Source organism: Vipera ursinii (genome assembly GCF_947247035.1).
Source record: "Vipera ursinii genome assembly, chromosome: Z".
NCBI lineage: Eukaryota > Metazoa > Chordata > Lepidosauria > Squamata > Viperidae > Vipera > Vipera ursinii.
In genome coordinates, this window is record NC_139517.1 from 31789830 (window position 1) to 31816001 (window position 26172).

The following is a 26172-nucleotide window of genomic DNA, read 5'->3' on the forward strand; positions in this document are numbered from 1 at the left end:
ACCATGCTTCTTATTCCTGATGTTAAATACATATTAACTGTTTTATTTCTAATATTTTGAGTGTTAAGGAATCAGCAATATTTAGCAGTTTACAGTAAGTTAAAAAATTGACAAATATTAATAGTTTGATGCAGTGATTAAAATATTGAATTAAGATGTATGGTGGAATCCAGAGCTGATTTGAGGGGAGGAGTCAAGAGGTTAGCCAGTCTTGAGTTGCTGATGAGAAGGAAGTGGCTGAAAGATCTTCCCTAAAACTTCTGTGTACAGATAATCCTTGACTTACATAATTGAGCCAAAAGTTTCTATTGCTCAGCAAGACAATTGTTGAATTTTGCTCCATTTTAGGAGTAAGCCAAATTGTTGTAAACCATGATTGGATATAACCTGGCTATTACTGAAACAGCCTTGGTTAAAAGTTATCATTTCATGCAAATTCCAGACCTTTCTGTCTTGGAAATTGAGAAGGAAATGGGGACTGGAGTTTGTTGCCAGATTCCATGTAACATGAAGCTCAGCACTGGATTAAGTTCAGTCTGGTTTGCTGTTCTTGTATTTTTTTAAGAAAAGTTGTTCGAAACAAGTAACCTAAAAGCAAAAGGTGGAAACTATTTCCCCTCCCCTCCCTTCAATGATCTCTAGCTTTTTGCCCATAGGAGAACATCAAGTTAGGATATGCTTCCTACTCCTAGGCAAGTTATACATATAATGAGAATATTTATTTTCCATCTTTTGCTCTGTGGTTTCTCCTTCATTTGATTTTTTTGGGTTTATTTTTGCCAGTCCCCCTGTAAGAATGTGTCATATGCATCCTTCAAAAAGCACCAAACTCTTATCCTAAACAAGTCTTGTTGCAACCTAAAAGATGTTCAAATTGTATGGTAAAAGCTTGTCAATGTGTCAAATTCATTGGAAGTGGGCTGATATATTATAGTTGCTAAAAACAGAGCTATGAGCAGTCTTGTTTCAATTTCGTCATTCATAAATGTTTTAGATGCCTTGGAGAAATTGCCTTTTCTGTCTACATTGTTTCTTAAAATATGGTCCAAGGCAGGGGTGTCAAACTCAATTTCATTGAGGGCCGCATCAGCATTGCGGTTGCCCTCAGGGGGCCGGGTGGGTGTGGCCTGGGTGGGCATGGCTAGAGTGCGTATGGCGTACTGGGTGGGCGTGGCCAGCTCTACATCGTTCGCATCAAAGGTGCCTATGGGGGTCTGGGCAGGAGTGGGACAGATCTGAGGGTCTCTGGCAGGAGGAGGGTCTCTGGGCCAGGGCCAAGGCAGTGGGGGCCGTTCCCTCACTGTTTCCAGGATGGCTTCATGGGCCGCATGAAACCACTTCATGGGCCAGATCTGGCCCCCGGGCCTTGTGTTTGACATGTCTGGTCCAAGGACTGAAGGTGCCTACCAAACTGATGTATTTGCTGCCACTACTGCATCTTATTATTGCTTCATGGAATTTTTAATATATATATCTCAACATAGGCTGGCAAACTTTGACTCTCTCAGAATCACGTGCAGTAGCAGCAAATACATCAATTTTATTTTTAATACAATAAATATTAATATTAATTAATGTTAATGTAACCCCTATAAACAAAAGATCTTTTGAAGTCCCCCATAATTTTTAAATGTGTGATGGAATCTTGAAAGAAAAAGTTGAAGAAACACTGGTCTACAGCATGAAAAATAATCAGACTGACTTACCTTTTAGGGCTGAAGTAGAATATAACTAGATAATGCATGTGAAGTACTTCTGAATACTTAATTTACAAATAATGAATGGCACAATCCTACTGCCGTTAAATGTCTTTCTCAGTGTAATTTGCTTTTTGCATGTCATTTTACTTTTGCAAAGTCAGTCCTGGACTTTAATCTTCATTATCCTAGGTTGCTCTAGGATGGTAACGAATAACCTGCTCCATTCTGGATGTCCTTCATTATGGGTCATATTTAAGAATTCTGTGAGTTGTAGTTTAGCAGTAGCCAGTAACCTGAATGGCTTATTCCTGGGTGAAGAAAATTTTCATAAGGATTTGCTTACTCATCCCTATATAAGGAGTTAACTGTGCAATTCTCCATCCTCTATAACTTGTTCCATCAAATTCTGGTAGCTATTATTCCCTCAAATCTGATTTCTTTTCTTGAAATTTTCTATAAAGCTAACTTTCAGAAACATTTTTTAATAATGATCTTTAGAAGATTGTCCTTATATAATCTTTTCCCCCCAATACATCTCAGCTCTTGTAAAAAGGAATAAATCATGGAAATATGTGATAAATGATGGGTCCAAATTACCTTCCATTTATAAGCATACACCAAGAAAATTATTCCCAATAATTGAATTTCTTGGCCCCACCCACAAATGTACAGAATGTTCTTGCCTCATTAATCTTTATTTTCAAGAGAACTGCATTTTTAATTTTTTAAAAATTCTTTTAAAATTAAAAATAAAATAAAATAAAGCAGGCTCTTATCCAACTTTAAGCTAAATACCCACCATCCCAAATTCTGCAAATGTATCTGCAATAAGCACTAGGAGTCTTAAGTAGCAACATGCAGAAATTCTTCATTCCCCCAGTGATATATGCATACTTATTTCTATTTGCAAATATACATATAACATTGAGTTTGAGATATGAACTCAAAGACCAGGTTTTTCCAGACTGCTGACCTCCAGAGCACCAAATGTTAATTCTCATCATATTTATAGTAGTATCTTCTGACCTGGCAACCTCCTACTGTGTTGGTGTCAGAATCCTATGCTTTATGAATGACAGGTTAGTTATGGATTATGTGAAAAATGCAACACCATTGAGGGAAACCAATTTGGAAAAGGAAGGCAGTAGGGCCACTAGGAGCCCCAATAATTAAGAAAACAAATCAGGATCAGAAGAACCAAGGATTTTGTTTCTTTTTTTTTTATAAAAAAAAGCTGCCTTCAAACTACAAATAGCCCTGTTTACAATTATTTGTTTAGTGACCAAAATTACAATGATACTAAAAAAAGACTGTTTTTCACATGACCACTGTAGCATCCCCATGGCCCTGTGATCAAAATATGGACACTTGGCAACTGGCGTGTATTTCTGATGGCTGCAGTATCCAGGGTAATGTGATTACCTTTTGCAACTTTTTGACAATCAAAGTCAATGGGGAAGCCAGATTCAGTTAACTATTGTATTACTAACTACAGTGATTCCCTTAACTATGCAAAAAAGGTCATAAAATGACACAAAACTCACTTAACAATTATCTTGCTTAGCAATGGAAATTTTGGACTCAGTTGTGGTCGTAAGTCGAGGACTACCTGTACTGTCCTCATTGCTCTGTACTATGTTGCTCCATTGTAAACATTATGAATCTATAATCCTTCTATCTGTATGTTCTTTGCATTCTTTCCTGATTCACGAGTTCAACTGCGTTGGGAAAGGAGTGTGTGTGTGAACTGTAATTTTTACGTGAATTGTGGAGATTTGGTATAAACTTTGGGTTTTGTTTTTGTTGTTGTTACAGAGAAGGTTTAATCTTACCTAACTACCCACCTAAAAAGTATAGGATGGATTTGGATTCTGGAAATTTTGTAGCTTTTGAGAAACAAATCTGAGGGTTGGTAAGACTGAAGAGCCAAAATTGCAAATCAAGGGATCTCTGTTCTGAATTTCCTTTTCAATCATCTTCATGGTGTCTTCAGCAAGCCATTCTTCTCTTACTTTCATTTTCGCTACACCACCCACTCACAATATGGATTTTAATAATACTTAATTACCTAAATAAAATGTGGAAATAATTACACATGGAAAACAGAGAGCAAATGGATTTTTTCCTCCTTTTTATTTTAAAAAAATGAAACAGTGGAGTAAAGCAGTTTGTGGCAGTAAACAAGCTGGAAGAAAAATGGAGCCAGTATCCATCAGTAATCACAACTTTGAATCTGAGCCAACTAACCTGCCTCATGCAAAAGACAAGGGGTCAAGGAACAGAGATAAAAAAAAAAGGAAAATCAAGAGGAGAAAGTTTTTTTAAAAAAAAAAAATAGCGTGGACCAAAAAGAGAAAAACAATTACTCAAGAGTACAATTTTCAGGCATGAAATCATAACGGTTTCAGTTGGCTTAGAACATAAGGTCTGACACATTTCACAAAATCATTACATGGAGTAAAATTTCCTTTCCAAATTCACACAAGTTGTTTGTTTTTACATAAAGGTGATTTGTCTAATACATTTGTAGCAATAGATTATTCTAATAGAAAATCAGAACCAAAAGTAGTGTTTCTCAATCTCAGCCACTTTAAGATGCTACGGGGCTGGGAAATTTTGGGAGTTAAAAGTTCATGCTTCTTAAAGTAACTGAAGTTGAGAAACACTGACAGAGTAACAAAATAGTTTTACATCAATGAAAGATGTTTTTTTCCTCATTAGCCACAAATATGTTTTAAAAGATTACAGAAATTCATGGGAACAACCATCCATCAAGGAAACTCTATTGAACCTCCAGCTTCTGAGGCAGTGAACCAGATGATGACAGCGAGCAATAAGGATTGGCAAATTACTGACACAATTTGCTATCAGCTACTAGTTTGTCAGTTGAAACAAAATGTTAGCTTAGATTAATAGTAGCCTTGGTCACTCATTTAATAAAACAGCCCTTATGATTCCTTCTACTGTGTTCATTAATTTGATAAACTGCCAATAAAACTACTTTTTAAAAAAAATGCAACAAGGTTGTTCAGCATTATAGAAGGAGGGTATAAAAGAGTTACAAGTTACGCACTTGTGTGTCTAAGGCACAATTTCAATTAAACACTGATGGTTGTGTAAGCTGGTCAGCACTTATGCTAAGAACGTTGGAAAATGGTACACATGAGTTCTGGTATGATTAGGAAAAAGAAGGAAGAAATGTTTGTGTGTGTATATGAAGTCATTAAAGGAGGGAAAGAATGACTGAGGTGTTGGGGTTCTTACAAACTTAACAACACTTCAAAAATCAAGGTTGATTATCTGTAACGGTGGTAATGCAGCATCAGTGGAACCCAAGCAATTCTTCCTAGGTTTGTGTCATTAGCCTGTAGGCACGAGTTGTTTTTGGCAGTGCTCTCACTAAGCAAACTGCTTTCCAGTCTCTATTTGTTTTTGTCTTCAAATCAGTTCAATAGACTGGAAATGCTAAGGCTTTGGAATCAGGATTCCAGATCCAATAAACACAAAATCTATCTGCAGATCAGGTTTTCACAGATCAACAGTCCACAATACCAGGCATGTACACAGCAGTCCTGCTTGATTGTAAGACAACTATTGTTTTGTTGCAAGCTCCACATGCATCAGCCATGCTTGGACAGCTTTTGGCTGCTTTCATTGCTCACTGGATTAGGGCAAATAACTCGTCCCATTGATTTCAAGGCAGGAACCCCAATGCAGGTACCTACTGAGCTGACTAAGCTGCACTGGAGAGTGTTGGCTTTATTAGACATATGGCCAGGACACTATCTCCTTACCAGCAATGTAGAAACCAGACCTCTTGCCCATAATTCCATAGCTCTCTGTATCTTATCAAGACTGCTTTAGAATGCAAAGAGAGCCCTTAGTTCTATTTTTTTTTAAAAAAAAAAACACACTTTAAGCAGAACGATTATTTGGGGGAGGGGGGATTTTTCTCCCTAGACTACATAGTATGTTGTATCATCACTACCTAATTATTTATTTAAATCTATAGGTGCTAAGAGGTAGATAAAACAAACATGAATTGGTTATATTCATATCATATGTATGTATATATGGTCATCATGCCCTTTGGCTGACATGACGTGCAGCTCAACAGGCACTTAACAGGGTACCAATGAGAGGTTGGGAGGACTGACTTATGATTTAGTGGCACCCAACCTGAACTAAACCAGGAGATATAATCTCTGGCTCACGATTAACATGTAATGCATGGAATGGCTGTGATTAATAAGAGAGTGAAGGACATGGCTTGAATTCCTATTGCTGAAATAATATGTAACAGGCAGTATGTTAAAAAGCAGAAGTGAACTTCTACATATGGTAGAATTCTTCTTTATGCTCACCTTTTCAAGTAAAAATTAGAATCTGAGTTGATTCCAAGCTGGGTCCAAATAGCCTGAGCTGCTATGCATAAAGCAGAAATATTAAATCAGTGGTAGTTACACTGAATCTAACTTAAATCCTAACAATTTCAATGGACTTACTAAGTCTGGATCTAACTCCCTGGTTCATGCTACAAGGATTAAATTTGTATAGATATCAGAGATTTTAATTATACTTCCTTTGGGAAATCAATATCCAAAACACACATCTTGCAGTATTTGCCCATTACATTACCCTTGGAAGGCAAATAACAGCTAAAGGAAAACAGATTTTTCTTTAATAAATGCCTATAGTCTTTTGAGGTTTATGTAGAGACACGTTTTCCCCCTTCTTCTTCCTTCTTCTTAGAAGGAAATCTAATGTTTACTGATAATATCAATCAGAAATTTCATTAAAAGCTCAAAATAAATTGAGCTGAAATTTATTTAATTTCATGGGAAGAATGTCCTTATTTTTCTTTTCCTTTCCTTTTAAATTGAACCATCAGAAAAGCCTGCTTCAGTTAGGGAGTCAGTACCTTCTCCATCCAACATACTCCCTTTAGCAACTGCTTAGCTGAACAATCACAGCCACTCCATATTATAAATGTCACCACAGGAACGGGGAAAATTGCTAAGCACACAAACTTTTGCAGGAAAGCCAACCCCCACTGTCTCCAAAGGAAAAGGCTTTAAACAAACAAAAACACAACACCTAAAGAGGTTGCCCTGTTGTGCCTGTATACCAACCATCAAGTTGGAGAGGTATTTTATCTTTGAAAAAGTCAAAGTTTAAAAACAAGATCCTATAATAAAGCATCAGGATTCACATTGATGTTAAATTAAATGTGGGAATAGGTACTTTTAGAGAGTTAGTTGGTTTTTAGAAAGCTGTGCAAAAAGATAGCAATTTACAGCCTGCAAATGTAACTACTTCATAGGCCAGGCATCATAAATTACTAGCTTTGTATATGGTTCAAACACATACTTTGGCTGTGTCTGCGCATTGCACTACTAAGACATAATGTTACTTGTTTCAATTTGATATATTATGATGTGTGAAACCAGGCATTATAGTTGTTAACTGATTTATGGCTTAGTATTATCTAAGAAATAAAATAGCATAGCTTGTACAACAAGCTAGCATGAAGCATAACATGAAGTTCAGCAAAAATGATTGACAGCCATCCCTTGGCTACATTCAGCATGACTTCTCCTTCTACTTACCTCACAGCCATGCTAATTCAGAAGTGCAGCAGCCATGAAACAATTCCTGGATTCATCAGATATACAGATAGAAATGTTTTGCTTTTATGGATCATCTTGTTTGGAAACTATCTTAGTAAACTCCAATATGCCTTCACATACAATTCTTTTGGTGTCTACAGGATTTGTGCCTTGGTGGAAAAGATGCACCAGCACTGTTCCTAAGTCTCTTTCAAATGTCACCTTACTCAAAATGTAAATCTAATGTTTTTGGCTGCTCTGAGATTTGCTCTTGCAAATCAGGAGTACTTGCTTGTTATCTCCAGGTTGGGGCAGCAAAACCTTATTGAGGGTCTCCCTAAGTAAGACTGGCAAGATGATACAAAAGCATCAGAATTATTAATGAGGCCCATAGCCAGCATAAGCACTACTGGATTAGATCTTTTTGTAGCTCTCATAAATTACAAGAAGTCTTGCACAGAAAAGTATTCCTCTGAAAATAATATTTTCAGTATCACATGCAATGATCACAGAACTTTACAAGAAATTTTGCAGAATTTCTTTAGAAAACCTATAGATTCATCCAATTGTAAATCTAATTCTCTCCGTTTTACAGCTCTCTGCCCATTTCTATCATTGATGAAAATAAAACTTTTTATTCTCCTGTTTATTACTATTATACTTCTCTGTTTGTGTATGGCAGTCAGCAATTAACTGATTTCTTCTGAAATTCTTATTGAAGTAAATTGATATTGGGGGAGTGGCTATCTTTGTGTATATAATGGCAAAAAGTTGTCTAGCATTGTGTACTAAGGAAATTGGGGAGAATTTTAAATTTTAAATCTGAGTATTATCTGTAGACCTTGAAATTTCAGATGATACTTCAAGGGGAAAAAAACCTGAGCAACATAGGAACCTTGCAAATAAAATAGAGACAGTGCTTGCTGCTAACTGCATATAACAATATGAACACTCAACTGAGTCCAACACAATTGGAGGAAATGTAAAATTAATATTCTAAGAAACTGAATGAGACAGATAGAACCGTGTCCAAAACCATGGAGCTACTGTCAACAATTCAAAAGATATCAATAGCATCCCTAAAGGCAGAAGTAAAATGGTCAGACCATGCAGCAAAGTGAAGTCCTTACCCACCTCACAAACTATCATTATATTCTTCCTTGAGCATCACTGAAGAACTAAAAATTGCAACTGAGTTTTTTACATTTCATTATACATCTTTTTTTAAAAAAAAAATCTCATGTCATTTCCCATATCAGTTTAGATGTATCTTCCTCCAAAAAGATTGATCCAGTTTCTATTTTGTTGCTTTGGATATAGTTCCAAAGATTTTAGTTTTAATTTTAAAGCAACTAATGTGAAGATTTTTGTTAGTCTCTTTGGAAAGTCTAACTCTGGAATAACTTGAAAATTTTTCAGAAGGCATAATTTAACATTCATTCACATATGTTGAATCTTGGATTCCAAAAACACTGCACCTATTAAAATATATTCTGAATTTGGTTCCAAGTCAACTGAAGTGAAGTGCAATCAAAACACAGTTCCAAATATGATTATTCTTGTTATATATAACATTCCAAGTTTAGAAATTTTAAAATTTCTAAGCCTCCTGAGACAGCCTTTGTAAACACATGTTCTTAAAACATGCATACATTAGCATAGAAGGTCCAATAATATTAGGTCATTTGTGTCATACAGCTCTCTTACCTGCCCTCACACAACCCCTTGAAGCTTATCCTCCTGAGACTTTCTGCCTTTCCACTGTCTCACTCCTCCTTTCACCTTCAATTATAGTAAGCCTTTTGAGGAAAGAAAATCAATTACGTGAAATCCTGGGTAGAGAGTCCTTATTAGTTCGTTGCAACTCAAAAGTGATTTTTGAAAGGTCTTTTCCACATTGCCATATGCTAACTTCTTAGTGGCTAAAATGATTTAATGCTTCCAGACAGGAGGTTAGGATGGAGTAGCCCTAGACCAAGACACAACCCAACAACGTGATCTATGATGGGATATTAGGTACACAGTAATGCCGTGAAATAACTTTCTTAATCAGTTGCTCCCCAGATGTGTAGAATTTCGATCTCTACAATCCCCAGCCAACAGATATGTTGCCTGAGGGATTATGGACATTAATCCAACATATCCGCTACAGATGATCAGAACATTAAGTCCAATTAAACCCAACTCACAATGTTGTCTTTCTAAACTTTTCTGATGGATAAGTTGAAACCCTCCAACTATTCAGATTAAGATCACAGAGATATCTGAGGTACTGATGTAATTAATATTTGTTTTCTCTGTTTTTAAGGATTCAATTTTATTGGCTTGTCAAGTAATCTTTTACAAAAAGATGACTTGACACAGATTTTCTCTGAGCCACTTTCAGACTATGTTAGAGGAGAAGGCTGTCTTCCAAATCATCAGATTCTTTAACATTAAAATTTAAAAAGATATCCTTGGTTGTTGTTTTTTTGTATGTTATCTGATAAGTCTTTTGGGGGGGGCCTTATCACTGATATAGCAATAGCACTTAAACTTATACACCACTTCACAGTGCTTTACAGCCCTCTCTAAGCAGTTTACAGAATCAGCATTTTGCCCCCAACAATCTGGGACCTCATTTTACCAACCTCAGAAGGATGGAAGGCTGAGTCAACCTTGAGCCGGTGAGACTCGAACTGTTGGCAGTTGGCAGACAGCAGAAGTAGCCTGCAAGTACTGCATTCTAACCACTGCACCACCATGGCTCATATAAAGCTGTAAGTATGTATGTCCATCTACATACTTCTTGATCATCATCATCCCTCACCAACATGGACATATACACATTGTAAACTGAAAGAGAGTGGGGGAGTTTAAGGCTAACATTTGTCTCAGTTACTATATACCTGATCTTTTTGGACCTAAAAATGTGGAAGCAATGGCAGCAAACAGCAGCAAATTGAGGTGCTGAGGGAGAAGCTATAAGTGCTGATAACAGCCGAACCCTGTGTTCCTAACCTCATCTGAAGCCTTGAGAGCTTCTACATCTGGTAGAATTTGATAGTTATATGGCATTAATACAAGAGTTCAAAGATCCAATTCAAAATGAGAAATGTCTGCAAAACTTACAATTCGATGGCAAAGGGGCCAAACCACTATCACAGTTGGGCAGGATCAAATTTCAATGATTGTGCATATTTTTTAAAAATAATCATATGGGAAAGCCAACCTTTGTTTCAAACACAACCACTGCATCATTTCCATTTAATAGATGAATAAGAACAGATGCACCCTCAATAGTACAAAGGCCTCCTATTCAAGGCAACTGAAATCCTCTTGGATGTTAATAGGATTCATGTAATGCCTACAGCTTGAACCCTAAAGCCAGGCTGTTAAAACTGCCTACCCTTTGAATACTGTTATGCTCATTTGGATAATGCAAGATGTCTTCACTCCAAACACTTCATATAGCTGGAATTTTAACAAAGAAAACACAGCAACATTTAGATGCTAAGAGCTCTAGAAGAGAGAAGGGAGAATGTTTTCCCACCCACCTCATTCCTTTCAACGAATACCAAAAATTGCTTGGGGGGGGGGAAACCAACTTATTTGCTATGGCTGATGTCTGAATTATAATAATTTTAAAAACCCTGATCTATGCAAGTCTGTATTAAAAGCAAGAGAAGTCAGAGATCTTCAAGAAAGGAAATCTACATTTTGCCCTACATCTTTTCCTGTGGGGACAAGAGCATTAGAGGTAGTATTCTTTTTCCCCACTCTTCTTAACTTATAGTTCATTACAGTATAGCCCATATTGTCCAAATAGACAGTATTTTGCTACTGTCCTTATTTATGAAGGGTGAGCAAAGTTTCCATAGGAACACCAATGTTTTCCAGCTAGAAAAGCAAGGGCAGAGGCATTGGGGTTTTCAACTCATCCCAAACTCCAATCTCTACAGCAGAAATGTAAAACTCACGACATCATGTGACGTTGCACAATGTGTCGGGACAGTTTTGCCATTGCCGGCAATGGGGTGAGCGCAGCTTCCGCATGACGCGTCCTCCGGCCCGCGAGCCAGCAGTTTTGACACCCCTGTTCTACAGGAAAAAGATAGCAACTTATTTTTAAAAAAGAACAATATACCTGATCTCTCAAGAACCCAGTTTGCATTTTGCTGGAGAGCTTATGGGTCAGAATAATTTTAAGACAATCATTTGTGAATCCATTTACAACCAGTTTTTTAAAATTACATTTAGAGGATTATCTTGTTCGAAGTGCAATGGAATATAAATCAAATTCAATGTTTAAACCTGCCCAGCTCCATACTTTTCAAAGAGTGGCAATTAGAGTTGCAGTTTCTCCTCAAGAAAAATGTACAAAAAGCCACAAGAAAGTTTGGCTCCCATTTCTTTTCTTTTTCTAAAAAAAATAATGGTCTGCTTCTCCTCAGTAAAACTGAGGTAATTTTTGTAGAATATTTCACAGTGATATAGCGGAAAAGACGGTCAAGTGAATGCAAACACAAGAATGTATCTCAACCGAGTAATTTCTAATTGAAATATTTTTGTAAATTTTCATTAAAAAACCTCATTTGTGGTTTTCCACATTTAGTTTCAACACGCAAAATATATGCAAAAATCATGTCCCATATGTTTCTAGTGATCCTATCACAAATTTCCTTGTATAAATGTACTGTAGTTCAATAATACTTGATATGCTAATATCTCTCTGCATGGAGATCCAAAGGACAAAACATTTTCATGAGATTTGTCTACTTTTTGTTCTCATAATGCCATATTCTGAGCAAATAGCACTTGAGCAATCCCAGGTGATGAAAAATATGCGAAAGAAACCCCAGCTTTAATAAACCAGATAATCAGCCAAAGAGAAAATCACAAGTCTGCATTCCAACTGCCACAGAATGATGTCAACTATGCTAATCAAAGAAACTCACCCTAATTTCAAAATTAAATATACTTAGGTAGAATTAGCTGATTTACACCCTCAAGATTGCCATATTACTTTGTCTTTTAGACAGCTGCTTCTTTTCACACAAATGCTAACAACCTGGACACTGACATTGAAATATACAGATTTTAATTTTGCCAAATTTTTGAGTGGACAGAATTTATCATTTGAATTTTAGATATAAGTAAAATTAAACTGCAAATTTGAGAGTGGGAGAAATCTGCCGTCTTTTCCGCTACATCTGAAGTCTCTGCAGTTCTCCATAAAGAGCTTGTAACATTTCCAACCTGCATAATAACTTCTGGCTCATTAGAAATTAGGAAACGTAACTTCTCTTTTCATTAAAAAAATAAAATATTCAAGACTATCAGCTTTTATATAAAATATCAGCAAGCCCAAAAAACAAAACAATTGTTGAGGTAACTTCATACCTTGAGGTAGCTTTTCCCCTCCATTATTGTCTCATTTCTTTTTTTCTTCTTCTTTTTTCTCCTTTCCCTTAAAACACAGAGCAACGTCTGACATTTCTATACATGCCCATTCTTGCAAGTTTTTTTTTTAAAAAAGGAAAGCAGCCACTTCAGTGTAAACAGCAAGATCCATACAGCCACTTCAGCTTAAATTCAAAGATGTCATTTGGGTAACAGGCATATGGAAATACACTGGACCTGGATTTGCCAATTGTCACAAACAGCCCAGTCACAAAGACATTGTTAAACCTTGGCAATCGATGAATCAACATATAACAGACATGTCAAACACAAGGCCCGGGGGCCGGATGCGGCCCACAAAGTGGTTTCATGTGGCCCGCGAAGCCATCCTGGAAACAGTGAGGGAACAGCCCCCACTGCCTTGGCCCTGGCCCAGAGACCCTCCTTCTGCCAGAGACCCCCAGATCTGTCCCACTCCTGCCCAGGCCCCCATAGGCACCCTTGACGCGAACGATGTAGAGCTGGCCATGCCCACCCAGTAGGCCATAGGCATTCTAGCCACGCCCACCCAGTAGGCCACGCCCACCCTGGCCATACCCACCGGGCCCCCTGAGGGCAACTGCAGTGCTGATTCGGCCCTCAATGAAATTGAGTTTGACACCCCTGACATATAACAAAAGTCTTGTCTCTGCTAAGAGAGGGATAATTTGTCCCATATTGTTACTCATTTCCTTTTTAAAGAAAGAAATTACAAAATTAGAATGCAACATGATTGCACTCTATGTCAATATATCTGTAATCAAATGAATTAATGTTTTCAATTTCCATGCCTTGAATCATTGCTAAATGTCAAGTTGTTTTATTAGCATTTTTAAGAGACCTAACAATCCAGGAATCCATGTAAAAGAGAATATCCGTATTCAAATCAACAGGGCTTTTGCAGCCACTGAATGAAATTAAAATCATTGAATTCATTTTTCCATTAATTTGGCAAAACTATAAAATTTGTTGCTTATCCAGGGTATATAATGACCACTCTGGGGCAAACAGCTTTCCATGTCCACTGATCAAACTGCCTTGAGGTAGATAAGGATGCAAGAGAAGATTTTTCACTGGATGGACTGTTTCAAATCAATTCCCTGTTATATTAGTGCTGGTTGCAAGGATTCAAGGCTCTGTTGGGGAAAATAACTTATCCTCAGAGGAACAGTTTAATTGATGCCCAAGTTGATGCAGAGACAAAACTTTGTTCTTTGCTCAGGCTGCCAGGTGAGCAGTTCCTACTCTTCATAAATTCTAAAAACCCATTGTAAATATTTTACATTTTTTTTTCTTTTTAAAGTTTGCATAAGAGTGACTGGGATTAGTAACCATATTACATTCTTCTGATGTCTATATTTGGTATCGCCTCCTAAAGAAAATCAGTAACTTTGTGGCAGGAAAAAAATTATAAGTATTTCAAAATTAAGGGGTTGTTTGGTATTATTTTAGTCACACCAATTGGTTTCATAAAGATCACTTTGGGTTTCATTTTTAGGCCCCCCTGTTTTTCTTCCTCCAACCGAAAAAAGAAACAGCAATTTCTCTATACATACTTGCTATTTCTTTAATTCTTTCTGGAGGTAATTAATTCCCTTTCTGGGCATTATATGACACATTGGCTTGTCTTGTACAGAGATAAACTGGCACTAATGTTAACCTGGGGATTAAGTCCTTTACAGTGCAATCCAGTACGTACTTGGAATTCAATGCCCAAGGTATAAGATTGGGCTGCTAGGTGTATAAGTCATTCATTTTAATCTCATAGTTAAAATCAATGAAGTAACTATTTGCTCCAACTCAAGAGAAGATGTTCTGTATATCTTCATTCATTCAAGTACAGGGAAGCCTGCTCCCTAAAGAAAAGGTCACCCAGAAACAATTCCAAGAGTGCCTGCAATTAAAGGCACTTTTCACAAATGGCCCACAGTTTTTTAATGCAGCAATTTGTAAGCCTTTTGTTATTCTCTGTATCAAGACAATAATTACTACTACTCTTTTTTGGTATGACTAAGTGCTGAGGTTCTTCTAAAGGTGGATGACATGTGAAAAGGGATAATTTCTGATGTTATTAAAACTCTGGAGGAAGTATAGCAAATGATGTCCGCTGCCTTGAATCTTTCCCAGCAGTGTAACACTGTAATGCGAGAAGCTTCTGAAGTGGACAGAAGCTCTGACCGTTCTAGGAGGAAAAAAGGACCTGAGTTGCTACATTCTAAGATCCTTTGATTGTGAAATCTATATGGCAAGTAGCCTTGAGGTATATCTTTCTTTTGTAACCAATGTACTGCCCCACGCTTCCCCTAAAAGTATGTTTAAAAGTCAGGTACATGTAATGCACCCAAAAAACTTGTGCATATATTGTATTTTTACTCTCCACTGATTTTGGGGGGAGGAGGAAGCAATAATTACGTGGACAGAGGCAGCCATGGAAACTGGCAATTAGGAAGAGAATGAGGCATTTTCAAATTACAGCTAAGTAGACAATACTTTTGAGGCGGAGATTCTCCAAGACTGGCAGACTTCTTTTGCTACTTTATCAAAAGCTGCCTTTCAACAATTAAAGTGAGATGGCCACAACCTCCCCAAATATAGTAACTACAGGCCATTTGCTTGAGATCATACAGAAGTAATTGCACTTTCTGTTCAGTAGAAGACAAGGGCAGGTTGATTTACCATTGGGGAAAGGCTGAACTGAAGGAAATCTAAATGCTATTTATCTTTACACTGCAGTTCACAATTCATTGCTTCATAGCACTGACTTTAAAATCCATGTAAAGTAGGTTTCTCCAGTCTTGCGTCTTCCAAATATGTTTGGTTTCAACTCTCAGAATTTCCCAACCAACAAAGTTCTAGTTAGGAAGTGCTGAAGCTGAAATTGAAAGCATCAGGAGAACAACAGATAGGAGAAAACTATACATCTTCCAGAATCCATAATAAATGCTAAGTCATACTTATTTTAACAGAGTGTGTAACTTCATCTGAAAAAATTCAGTGTACTAGCCACAGGAAGAAGGAAAATCCCTGAAATGTTAAAATGTTAAAACACTGGTAAAATAGAAATAGGATTTGCATTTGTGTCTATCTGAAATAGGGACTTTACTGTGGCTCAAACTTACATGTCAAAACATGTACATACCAAATTAAGAGAGAGGTTACAGGACATTAAGCCACTTTTCACAAAATGAAAAGTAAAGCCATTTTATCCATTGAACTGGAAATAATTTGAATCTGATGACTTAATAGTTCATGAGAATTAAAACTCTATGGCCACTTGCCACAATTTTTGTCTTCAGTTGACCATCTCATTCCACCAGGATTGTTCATTAGGAATATACATCTTAGGTGGATTAAAGCATTTAATTTGATTTTCTAATTATTTCAATATTTTCTCTGGCTTAACCAATTAAAATATTCAGAAGGGATAGGGGAAGGAGAGAGGAAGAGAGACGGATAGACAGATGTGCTATTTATTTCCTCATTTAAGGATAAACCTGGCTCAATTCAGATATCATACAAATCCGCCTTCGTAATAAAATCTTATACTTGCCAACTAAGAAGTTCCACCATTAAATGAAATTAACTTTCCAGTGAGAGATTGTAGAAAGCTTAATTATGATTTAATGGTATTTCTTTACTTACAAATCATACTTTGTTATTTGCCAAGCACACAAAATCAGAAACTCAGGCTAAAAATCAATTTGTAAGGTCAATTTTAAGGTGATTTAAGAGCCATTTTAAAACCATGGCATTATAGAAAAGATAGTACTAAGTATGGAAAGCAGATAAATAAATAGTTGTATGTGGACAACACAAGTACCCATAGTAATTTAAGAAAAAATTGCCGAATGAACCAAATTTACTTTGTTTGGATAAAACTCTTAAATCTATTAATCACAATTTGGATGAATTTAAAGAATACACTGAGTCAGTCTTTTAGTCTAGCATGTTGTATGAATTTTGCCCATACTGGAATGTTGAATCATGGCTTTACGTTTTAAATTAAAAAACAGCTTGAATTCTAAACTGTAAAGTCCACAATCCTTGATTTGGTATAAATTTCTGAATTGAGCCAGTGCACTATTCTAGGAGTACCAAAAATTCAAATTTGTTTCCTTATTTTTCTTCCCATTTTTATAAACTTTTAGGACAACTGGAACACGCAGCCAATTTGAAGAATGTAATCTTTCCCCAAATTTTGACAACTTCTAAAGAAATGGGGAAAAAGATATCTTACTAATATACAGAATGAATTTTAGACTTTCAAAACATTTTTAAAGTGACACAAGCATCTCAGGGGACATATGGATATTAAGGGAGATACTGTATTCTAAATGTAAAGTTGAATGAACTTCTGATAAAGCAGAGACGGTCCACTGAGGATATGCAGGTCCAGAGACAGTCTTCAACCTTCAGTCTTTTTTCCCAGACACTGGATGGAACAAGAAAATCACCCACACAGATTCTTGAGCTCGTTCTCCCACAGTGGCAATGTAGCCAAAGTGTCTTGTCCAGATGGGCTCAGAATGAGCTCAAGCTCTACTGTATGCTAAAGTGACTATGAGGGGAAAATCTGACATCTGACTTTCATAATCTTAAAGACATAATACTGTATCTGTCTGGAAAGGTTCTTAGTCATCCAGGTCATACTTGTCTCAAAGGTGTGTTTTTCCCCCCCCAAAAGGCTGTTGTTTCCTTAAGGAAGAAGAAAATGTTTCATTTCTCATCCAACATTATTATCATTAGTTGTGATGGTGAGGAGATGGATAGGTACTGACAGTTGAGACTAGATTCAGGGGGGATGGAAGGATAGTTCTGATAGGATTGGGGGTGGGGAGGAAAGGAAGGATTATATTTCTTTGGCTGTTAGCACTCTCTGAGAGCTGCTGAGACCACTAGACCCTCAAGTGGCCTCAATAGCTTTCAGAGACTGCGAATGACCAGATGATTGCAAAGGAATACAATCTTTCCATCCCCTCCCCACCATCCTATCAGAACCTATCCTTCCATCCCCCCCACCATCCAGTCTCAGCTGTCAGTACTTATCCTTCCATCCCCCACCATCAACTAATGAAGCTTCTTGGATGAGAAGCGAAATGTTTTCTTGTTCCTCAAGTAAAAAACAACAACAATCCAGTTTCCTTTTAAAGAAAAAAGCATCTTCGAGATAATACTGTATCAGAAGCCAAAGACCTGGAAAATATCAGATAAAGGAGCCTGTTAGGGAGGCAGTTATAAAGAATCTGGTTCCATTCTCTGCCCTTCTCTTGCCAAGTGCAAACCCTAATTCATGTTAGGGAGAGGGTTGCCCAAATACGTCTTGAAACTATTGGGGGTGGGTGGGGAAGGTAGTATTAAGGTGGCTTTTTAAAAAAAATTTGGCCTTGATCTAGTAAAGCATGACATGCTTCCATGTGTAAGCTTCTTGCTTTCCTAGACAAAATCATGATCATCTGTAGTTTGATATTCTGATAGAGTAATCTGATTAAAATCTTGTTTACTAAGTTTAGTACCCCCCCCAAAAAAGTATACTGTGTGAAAATATCTTTGTGAGAGTCCACATCTGTATTAATGCAGACATGTATATGCTCATGATAGAGTAAGACACCCATCTCAAAAAATTACTAACACCTGCCTACGGTAAACTGAATCCCAGCCACTCTTAGGGTTCTGAAACAGATCATCATTCTTGTCTGCTTGGCTTTGTTTCATCCATTGTCAATGTTGTTCATCCATCTGTCCATCTCTCACTCTCTCTCTCTCTCTCTTCTTTCATACACCCGGGTACAAGTCATTTCCTATTTCCTTCGTGCTTGTGTCTGGCTGTTCTGTCCCTTTTGATGCTGTTGTTTCACCTGAGCAAGGATATCACGTATTTTGCGTTGAGCCATCTGGTAAAAAAGAGTGATGGGAGAGGGAGGAGGGAAAGGAAGGAAGATAAAGACAGATAAGACAATCACTCTTTGTTTTGCATTTGCTCAGCATTAGACATCACAATTACTGCAAGATCTATTGAATTTAGAGATTGCAATTGGGCTGGTATTTGTGAGATCAGATGGCACCAGTGGCAAAGAGGTTCTATTTCTAATTCCTACTGAGCTGCCAACTGCAGCTCTACTTGAGTTAGTTGCAGTGTTCTATGTCTTACTAGTCTCACAACTGGATTACTGCACTGCACGCTATGTGAAATTACTTTTAAATAACCTGCGAATAATCAAGAGTGATTAAATGGGACCACAATATATGAAATGTTAAAATACTGGGATGATGTGTGCGAATGGAAAGTTGGGACATTTAAAGGTAATTAATTTCGAGAGAATTATGACTGAGAAGAATGATTTGAATACCAAGGGGAAATTAATAAGAATTTTGAAAACAGGACATATAGTGACTTAACAAGATGACTTTTACAAATATAGTTGAAATAGAAGCTGTTCAGAAAAGATGTCATATGTGGATGTTATAGGATATACAAGTAGTATAGTATCTTTATAATATATGAAATATGAAAATATTGGGATGGGGTATGTAAATGAAAATTTTGGATATTTAGGTAATCAATTTTAAGAAAACTATGACTGATAAGAATGGTTTGAACATTGAGGGGAAATTAAGTTTAAATAATAATTTTGAAAACAGGACACATAGTGACCTAACAAGATGACTTTTATAAATACAATTAATTAATTAATCAGAACATAAATTAATCAGAAAAGATGTTATATATGGAGGTCATTGTTATTTGTACAAACACAAAAAATGTTTATATCCAATCTTGTATGCACTGAAAATATTATTATATTTATGTAATGTTGACAAAGGAGAATATCATTGGAAGAAGGGAAGATCAAGGAAACATACTATAATACATTGACCATGGAATTATAGAAAATATTTTTTTCCAAATATATGAACCCAGACAACATGCTGATTACTAAGCACCAATGATTGTTATTGCAAAAAAAATCAATAAAATATGTTTTTAAAAAACTCTTTGGGGGGCAGGCAAGTGAGCATGGTGATACTGCAATAACATTGTCAGAGACATGGTGTAAGATTTGGGGTCATTTTTGATACTATATGCCCAGTAAAGTTGATACAGTAAACCTATCTGAGGCTTAAGAGATCTATTCACTATTTATTTTTGAAATGCAATGTAATATTGAAGGAGTAAGGAATGCTGATCTCCTGCCAAAAGAGGCTGAGAAACTGAATGCCATAAGCAAGCTGCCTGCTCCAAGCCCATCTTAGCATAGTACAGTGATCTGTAGTAGCTACTACCTGGCTAGCATAGAAATGTCCGATGATTTTGACAATGACTTGCTCATTCTCATCAGGGGTTTGATCCCGGGGAACAACTACCTCAGCTGCTGTCAGGTTCTGAAGTTCATTGACCTACAGATAGAGAAAAATAAATAAATTAATTTGATGGCATTTAAAATGCTATTATTCTATACTGAAAAGAACAAATGGCTTTGCAAATACCCTATTTTGTGGTCATGTCCCACTTTATTAGGACACGCAACTAAGAAATTCCAGCTTGCTCATATTCAGATATGCAGAAATCTACGGTAAAAAGAATTATACCGCATTTTGAAATTGTGCCATTCCCTTCAACTTACTTATTTTAAATGCTCTAAAACTGGGTCCACACTTTATTTTATTTTTTAAAAAGTAAGATTCAATAAATAAGGCACAGATGACTAAGCTAGTACAATACTTCAAGTTAAAACCAGCAAATTATGCAATGGCTTAACACCAACCATGAAGTCAGTCTTAAAAGTATATATTGTAAATCTAGAAAGCTAATTTTATATGGTTCAATTATATATTTGAAAACTAGTTTAGATATAATCAGGATTTATAATAATCATAATTAAGATTTCAAACTATGAGTTGTCTTTCCCATGACAGCAGAGCAACACCCCAAATAGTATTTTGCCTGTAATCAACTTATGATCATAATAGAGCCTGGAATTTCCACCCTAAATCCTGATGGTCATACACTGAGACATCCATGTGACCAGACCCAACCTTACAGCTTTTGCAGTGTTCATTAAGCAAATGCTGTCATTATAAAGTGAACATGGTGGTTGTTAAGCAGATCAGTGTATTCCTATGGCGTTTTTGCAAGAAACCACCCAAAAAAGCCAGAAAACAGTGAAAGTCATAAATTATGGCCACGACTATGGAATGATGAAACTGGCCATAAAGATGAGCTGGTTGGCAAGTGCCTAAAATGTGGCTATGTGTCCACAGGGGAAGGAGGAAGCACGACTAATGAAACTCTGAAACTGGGTTGTAAGTAGCTTTGAAACAGTCCATTATAACTTCAAATGATGGGTGGTAGATCTCCCTCCAACCTGTTTTCAGATCTTGGTTTCTGACTGTTTTCACACTGCTCTTCATCAGAAGCTAATTTAAGCAATGCAGGAAACCATAATCTAGCCTGATGTTAATTTTTAAATCTCCTCAGGACTTTCTGTAGGTGGCAATTTGAAATGTGCCTTGAATTTTAACTGTGCTTCGGTTATCAGGCATTTGGGAAACAGATCTGCATCACATTGACCATACCTTATTTAATGCCCCATCTTGGGCCACAGAAGAAGCAAACCACCTCACGGGGCTTTTTTTTCTAAGATGACTCTTTCCACAGCCCAACCCTGCACTCACCGTTTTGCCTCCTTTGCCAATGACTCTTCCTGCTGCTGAGGCAGGGACTCGAATGTGCGTCTCAAGTTTCACTTCTTCTTTGGGCCCAAAAAAGTTCTCCTCTTTCAGCTTTCCATAAATTCGTCCTTGAGCCTGAAAAAAATCAAACCACCAAAGAGCAATTAAATAGGTAATTCATTTCCTCTGAAATTACAGCATGTTTAGCTTTACCTAATACTGGAAGAGTGCTATTAATTATACCTTAACATAAATACATATCAAAATAGCTCATCCTTCTTATTGTTTGTTCTCAAATCCTAGATTGTAAGCTAATGTCTATAGATGCCTTCGAATCATTGCTGACACTTAGTAAATGATCCCTGCAGTTTTTTTGCCAAGATTTTTGGAAGTGATATCCTCTTGTCTCCTTCCTCCTAGGGGTGAGAGAGACTGGTCCAAAGTCACCCAGCTGGCATTGGGTGTAGTCCCATATAGCAAGACTATAATTCACATTCCCCCTGTTCCTGCATTGGTACATTAACCTCTACACCAGACTTCCTCACTAGGAATGGTAATAGTGATACTTAATAAACATAATTAAATGGGATAGCAGAACACAAAGTTAACAGCTGTGCACAAACTCAATATACTTAAAACTAGTATTTTCTGATTTCTGTTATGTTAAGTATTAACATTTGGCAGTAACTTGTAAAAGGATTCTGAAGGCTGCAGAGTCCTGAAATAGCAGGCTATCAGTCTGTTTTCTGTACAGGTACTCCTTGTTTAGTGACTATCACTGGGACTGACAACTTCATAATTCAGCAAAGTGGTTACTAAGTGAAACTGTGATTGTGATTACAATCTTATGTCAGCTTTTCTTTGCTTTAGCAAACTGCAAAGGTTATAAATGCAAAGAATATTCACAAAGTTACCCTTTCACCACATAACTGAAAAAGTTACTAAATGAGGCAGTTGCTAAACACCTGTAGAACTTTGCATGTCACTTTGTTTTTGTTAGGATTTACATTTTATAAAGAAAGAAACACATTTCCATAATTTTAACTTCCTCTATATATAATTCATAGAAGAAAGAAACCTTAAACTGGGCTTCTGGTGGTCCAGTGATTATCACCATACGCACTTTGGAATCTGGCGTCTCTGGAGGAGCAATCTAGAGAAGACAAAAAGAGGCAATGAAATGAAATACTAATCTGTCCAACAACAAAGTTCCAGCTGAGCAGGGAAATTGATCCAGTCGTGATGTAAAAATTATGTTGTTTTTTTTTAAATGGTGATATCCTTCCAAAAGTGTTTCCCAGATTTTCTTACAAATAAATTACAGTATTAAAAAAAATGCATTATTAATTTCACCAATGCAGAGAGACTATTAGGAAGTTTCTGCCTTGTTTTCCAAAACCAACATGGTTGTAGCTATTGCATAAAAGATAATAATAATAATAATAATAATAATAATAATAATAATAATAATAATAATAACAACAACAACAACAACAACAACAACAACAACAACAACAACAATAATAATAATAATAATAATAATAATAATAATAATAATAATAATTTAATTTTTATACCGCCCTTCTCTCGAAGGACTCAGGGCGGTGTACAGGGCAATACAATAAAATATAACATATAAAAATTAAAAAAATATTAAATATTACAGCCCGATTCAATACATAAATACAATAACATTAAAATACCCCTAAAGCCATCAGACCAGGCCAGCTTGTTCAAATAAATATGTTTTTAGGTCACGTCGGAAGGAGCGAAGGTCGGGAGCCGTCAGGAGCTCCACCGGTAAACGGTTCCACAGGTCTGGCGCGCCCACAGAGAACGCCCTCCCCCTGGGGGCCGTTAGATCACTAACTAGCAAAGGTTAAAGCACCAAAGCAACAGAAAAGTATGGGCACCTTGATTGAGGCACTTGCAAATCTGGAGAGCTGTTTGATGTGCTGACCCTTCTTGCCAATGATTGCACCTACAGCCTGGGCAGGGATGAAAACATGCACGGTCTCTTGCTCAGGAGGCTGCCAAGAGAGTAGTATTATGAACACCAATCAATGTCAGAGAAACTGGACATTCTCAATTGACATTCAGATAGGCTAAAAACTAATTTCTATTACTATCCATTATGGGCTGGAGTGCCATGACATCATTACGTGCTTAGTGCAACTATAGTGAACTCAGCATGAATGGAACAGATGATGATGATAAATGCAGGTGGGAGAAAGGGTACGTGAATTTGGCTACAAGTAAAATAGGTTTGAAGTGTTTATAATAACAGGAAGCAGCAAATTGGGATGGGTGGTTATGAACGCTCAATCAAACCATCTTTTTCCATCTTCGTGCTCAGAAGCAAATATATAACCGTCATTGAAACTGATGCATTGTATTAAGGAGCCCTTGTGGCGCAGTGGTTAAAAGTGAAGTATTGTAAGCAAACTCTGCCCACAGCCTGAGGTTCAGTCCTGAAAGGGCTCAAGGTTGACTCAGCCTTCCATCTTTCTGAGTTAGTTAAAAATGAGGGGCCAGACTGTTGGGGCCAATATGTAAATAGTGCTTATGCTGTAAACTGCCCAGAGAATGATGTAAAGTGCTATGGGACAGAATAAACATCTAAATGCTATTGCATATGCTCTTCTGATACACTATTGACATTGCAAAAATCAGTGAAACACTAAAGTATAACACCTGACCCCCTTTAAAAATCTTGTCCATTTTGCAATTGTCCGGTCTTATATCCAGACATGACACTCCATATGAAATAAAATACAAAAAAAAGATTCTCAACATTCTAGACACACCCCCATATAAGGATGCATTATATGCATTTTGCTGGATGCAACCAAATTTAGTGGGAATCAGATATGCAGCTTAGTGGAAGCTATGCAAAGAGATAAACTGCCTCTTTTTTCTTATGACAATTCTATGCTACAAATTGCTTATATAGAAACAGAGCTCAACATTACCAAAAAAGAATTATATGGAGCTGCTCCAGAAACACTACTTGGAGGAGGGGGCACTGCATTGGAAGAGGCAGGAAAGAGACCAACAGCAGCTAGGTTGAGACCAGGTATCAAGTGTGACTGTAGCTAAAATAAAAACAGAGAAAACAAGACAAAAGGAAAGGGGAATGGGATGTTTATTTTTTTCATTAAAACACAGTTATCTGGGACTTTAATAACTCAGAAAGGCTCAGAGCAAAGATCACCTCATTTTTCTTTAAATGAACCTAATATTATGTTTGAAAGCTCTTGCTTTGAAGTGATGTTTCTCTTTTTATACTCAGGACATATAACATTCTTTTAGAATTTGCTTTAAAAGTTGAAATCTACTTTATTATTAGTTTAATTAATTTATTAAATTGTTATGGCCACCCAGAAGATGGCTTAACAATTAAAATGGAACCCTAGGGGTCTGCAATCTTGACAACTTTAAGACTTCTGGACTTCAGCTTCCAGAATTCCCCAGCAATAATAATAATAATAATAATAATAATAATAATAATAATAATAATAATAATAATAATAATAATGAGGAGGAGGAGGAGGAGGGGGGAAGGGATGTTGGAGGTCATCTAGTCCAACCCCCTGCTCAGGCAGGAAACCCTATACCATTTCAGACAAATGACTTCTTAAAAACTGGCTGACGAATTCTGCTGGCTGAGGAATTCTGGGAGCTGAAGTCCAGAAGTCTTAAAGTTGTCTAGTTGTCTAAAACAACTAGAATAAATAACAAATATGACAACCCACTACTCCCCAAATGCAGAGCAAACACATTCACCCCTCAGGCCTAGGAACAAGAGTCAGGTACTTAAAAGGGGAGTTGTGGGTGCTGTTCTGGAAGGAGGGGGCATAACATAGAAGGCACGCCTCCTTTGTCCCACAAGATGGCATCATTTAATTGAAGAGATCTGCAGCGTGACCTCCCTGCTCAAATATACAGGTGGACAGAAAGAACTGAAGGGAGGTGGTTTCGCAAATAACCAGGCCCTGTGCCAAGAAGGACTAGGTTGTTATTTCTCTGCTATGTATCTTCCCATTACTTTGTACAGGTAGTCTCAACTTACAACCGATCACTTAGCAACCATTCAAAGCTACATTCAATACCACTCAATAGCACTGAAAAAGTTACTTACAACCAGATCTCGCGAATACAACCACTGTAGCATCCCCATGGTCACATGATCAAAATTCAGGCGCTTGACACATATTTACAATGTCTCGGGGTCACGTGATCACCATCTGTGACCTTCCCAGACTGCTTCTAACAAGCAAAGTCAATAGGGGAAGCCAGATTTGTTGAACAACCATGTGATTCACTTAATAACTGCAGTGATTTACCTAACTGTGGCAAAAAAAGATCATAAAATTGGGCCCAACTCGCTCAACAGTCACCTTGCTTAGCAATGAAAATTCTGGTTCCAGTTGTGGTTGTAAGTCAAGGACTGTTATGTAGCCTCTTTTGCCTATGAACCTTTCCAGTTGGAAAATGTTCTAGGCCAGATATTTCTTCATAATTTCTTCTTGGGAATTAAGACTGGGAAGCCAGGGAGTCTACAGAGCAGGATGAGGTGAGTGTGCAATGAAAGGGATAAAATTTGCACTTCGCCATGTGCATCTTCCCAATGATTCCACCAATATTTTCTCCTGCTTGGAGTAGATTCAGCTCCTTATTACTTCAATGAAGGAGATTATCTCAGAGCAAATGATGTTAATGATATTTTAATGGTAAATCATTCAATACAGACAGCCTAAACCTCTGGCAAA

General features: G+C 37.0%; 1 protein-coding gene across 2 annotated transcripts in view; it reads right to left on the minus strand.

Moving 5' to 3' along the window:
- Window positions 1-3667: 3667 nt before the first annotated feature.
- Window positions 3668-26172, minus strand: part of IGF2BP1 (insulin like growth factor 2 mRNA binding protein 1) — a gene marked incomplete at both ends in the record, with an annotated part of 80665 nt that continues 58160 nt past the window's right edge. The window contains 8 exons of one of the 2 annotated variants that reach the window (XM_083377322.1): window positions 3668-9278; window positions 12692-12758; window positions 18586-18621; window positions 20012-20125; window positions 21404-21535; window positions 22479-22553; window positions 23314-23430; window positions 24373-24495. In XM_083377322.1, the coding sequence (XP_083233448.1) occupies window positions 12723-12758; window positions 18586-18621; window positions 20012-20125; window positions 21404-21535; window positions 22479-22553; window positions 23314-23430; window positions 24373-24495 (633 nt within the window). Of the gene's footprint in view, window positions 9279-12691; window positions 12759-18528; window positions 18622-20011; window positions 20126-21403; window positions 21536-22478; window positions 22554-23313; window positions 23431-24372; window positions 24496-26172 lie in introns of those variants that run through there. The other variant, XM_083377321.1, reaches the window with a different exon arrangement.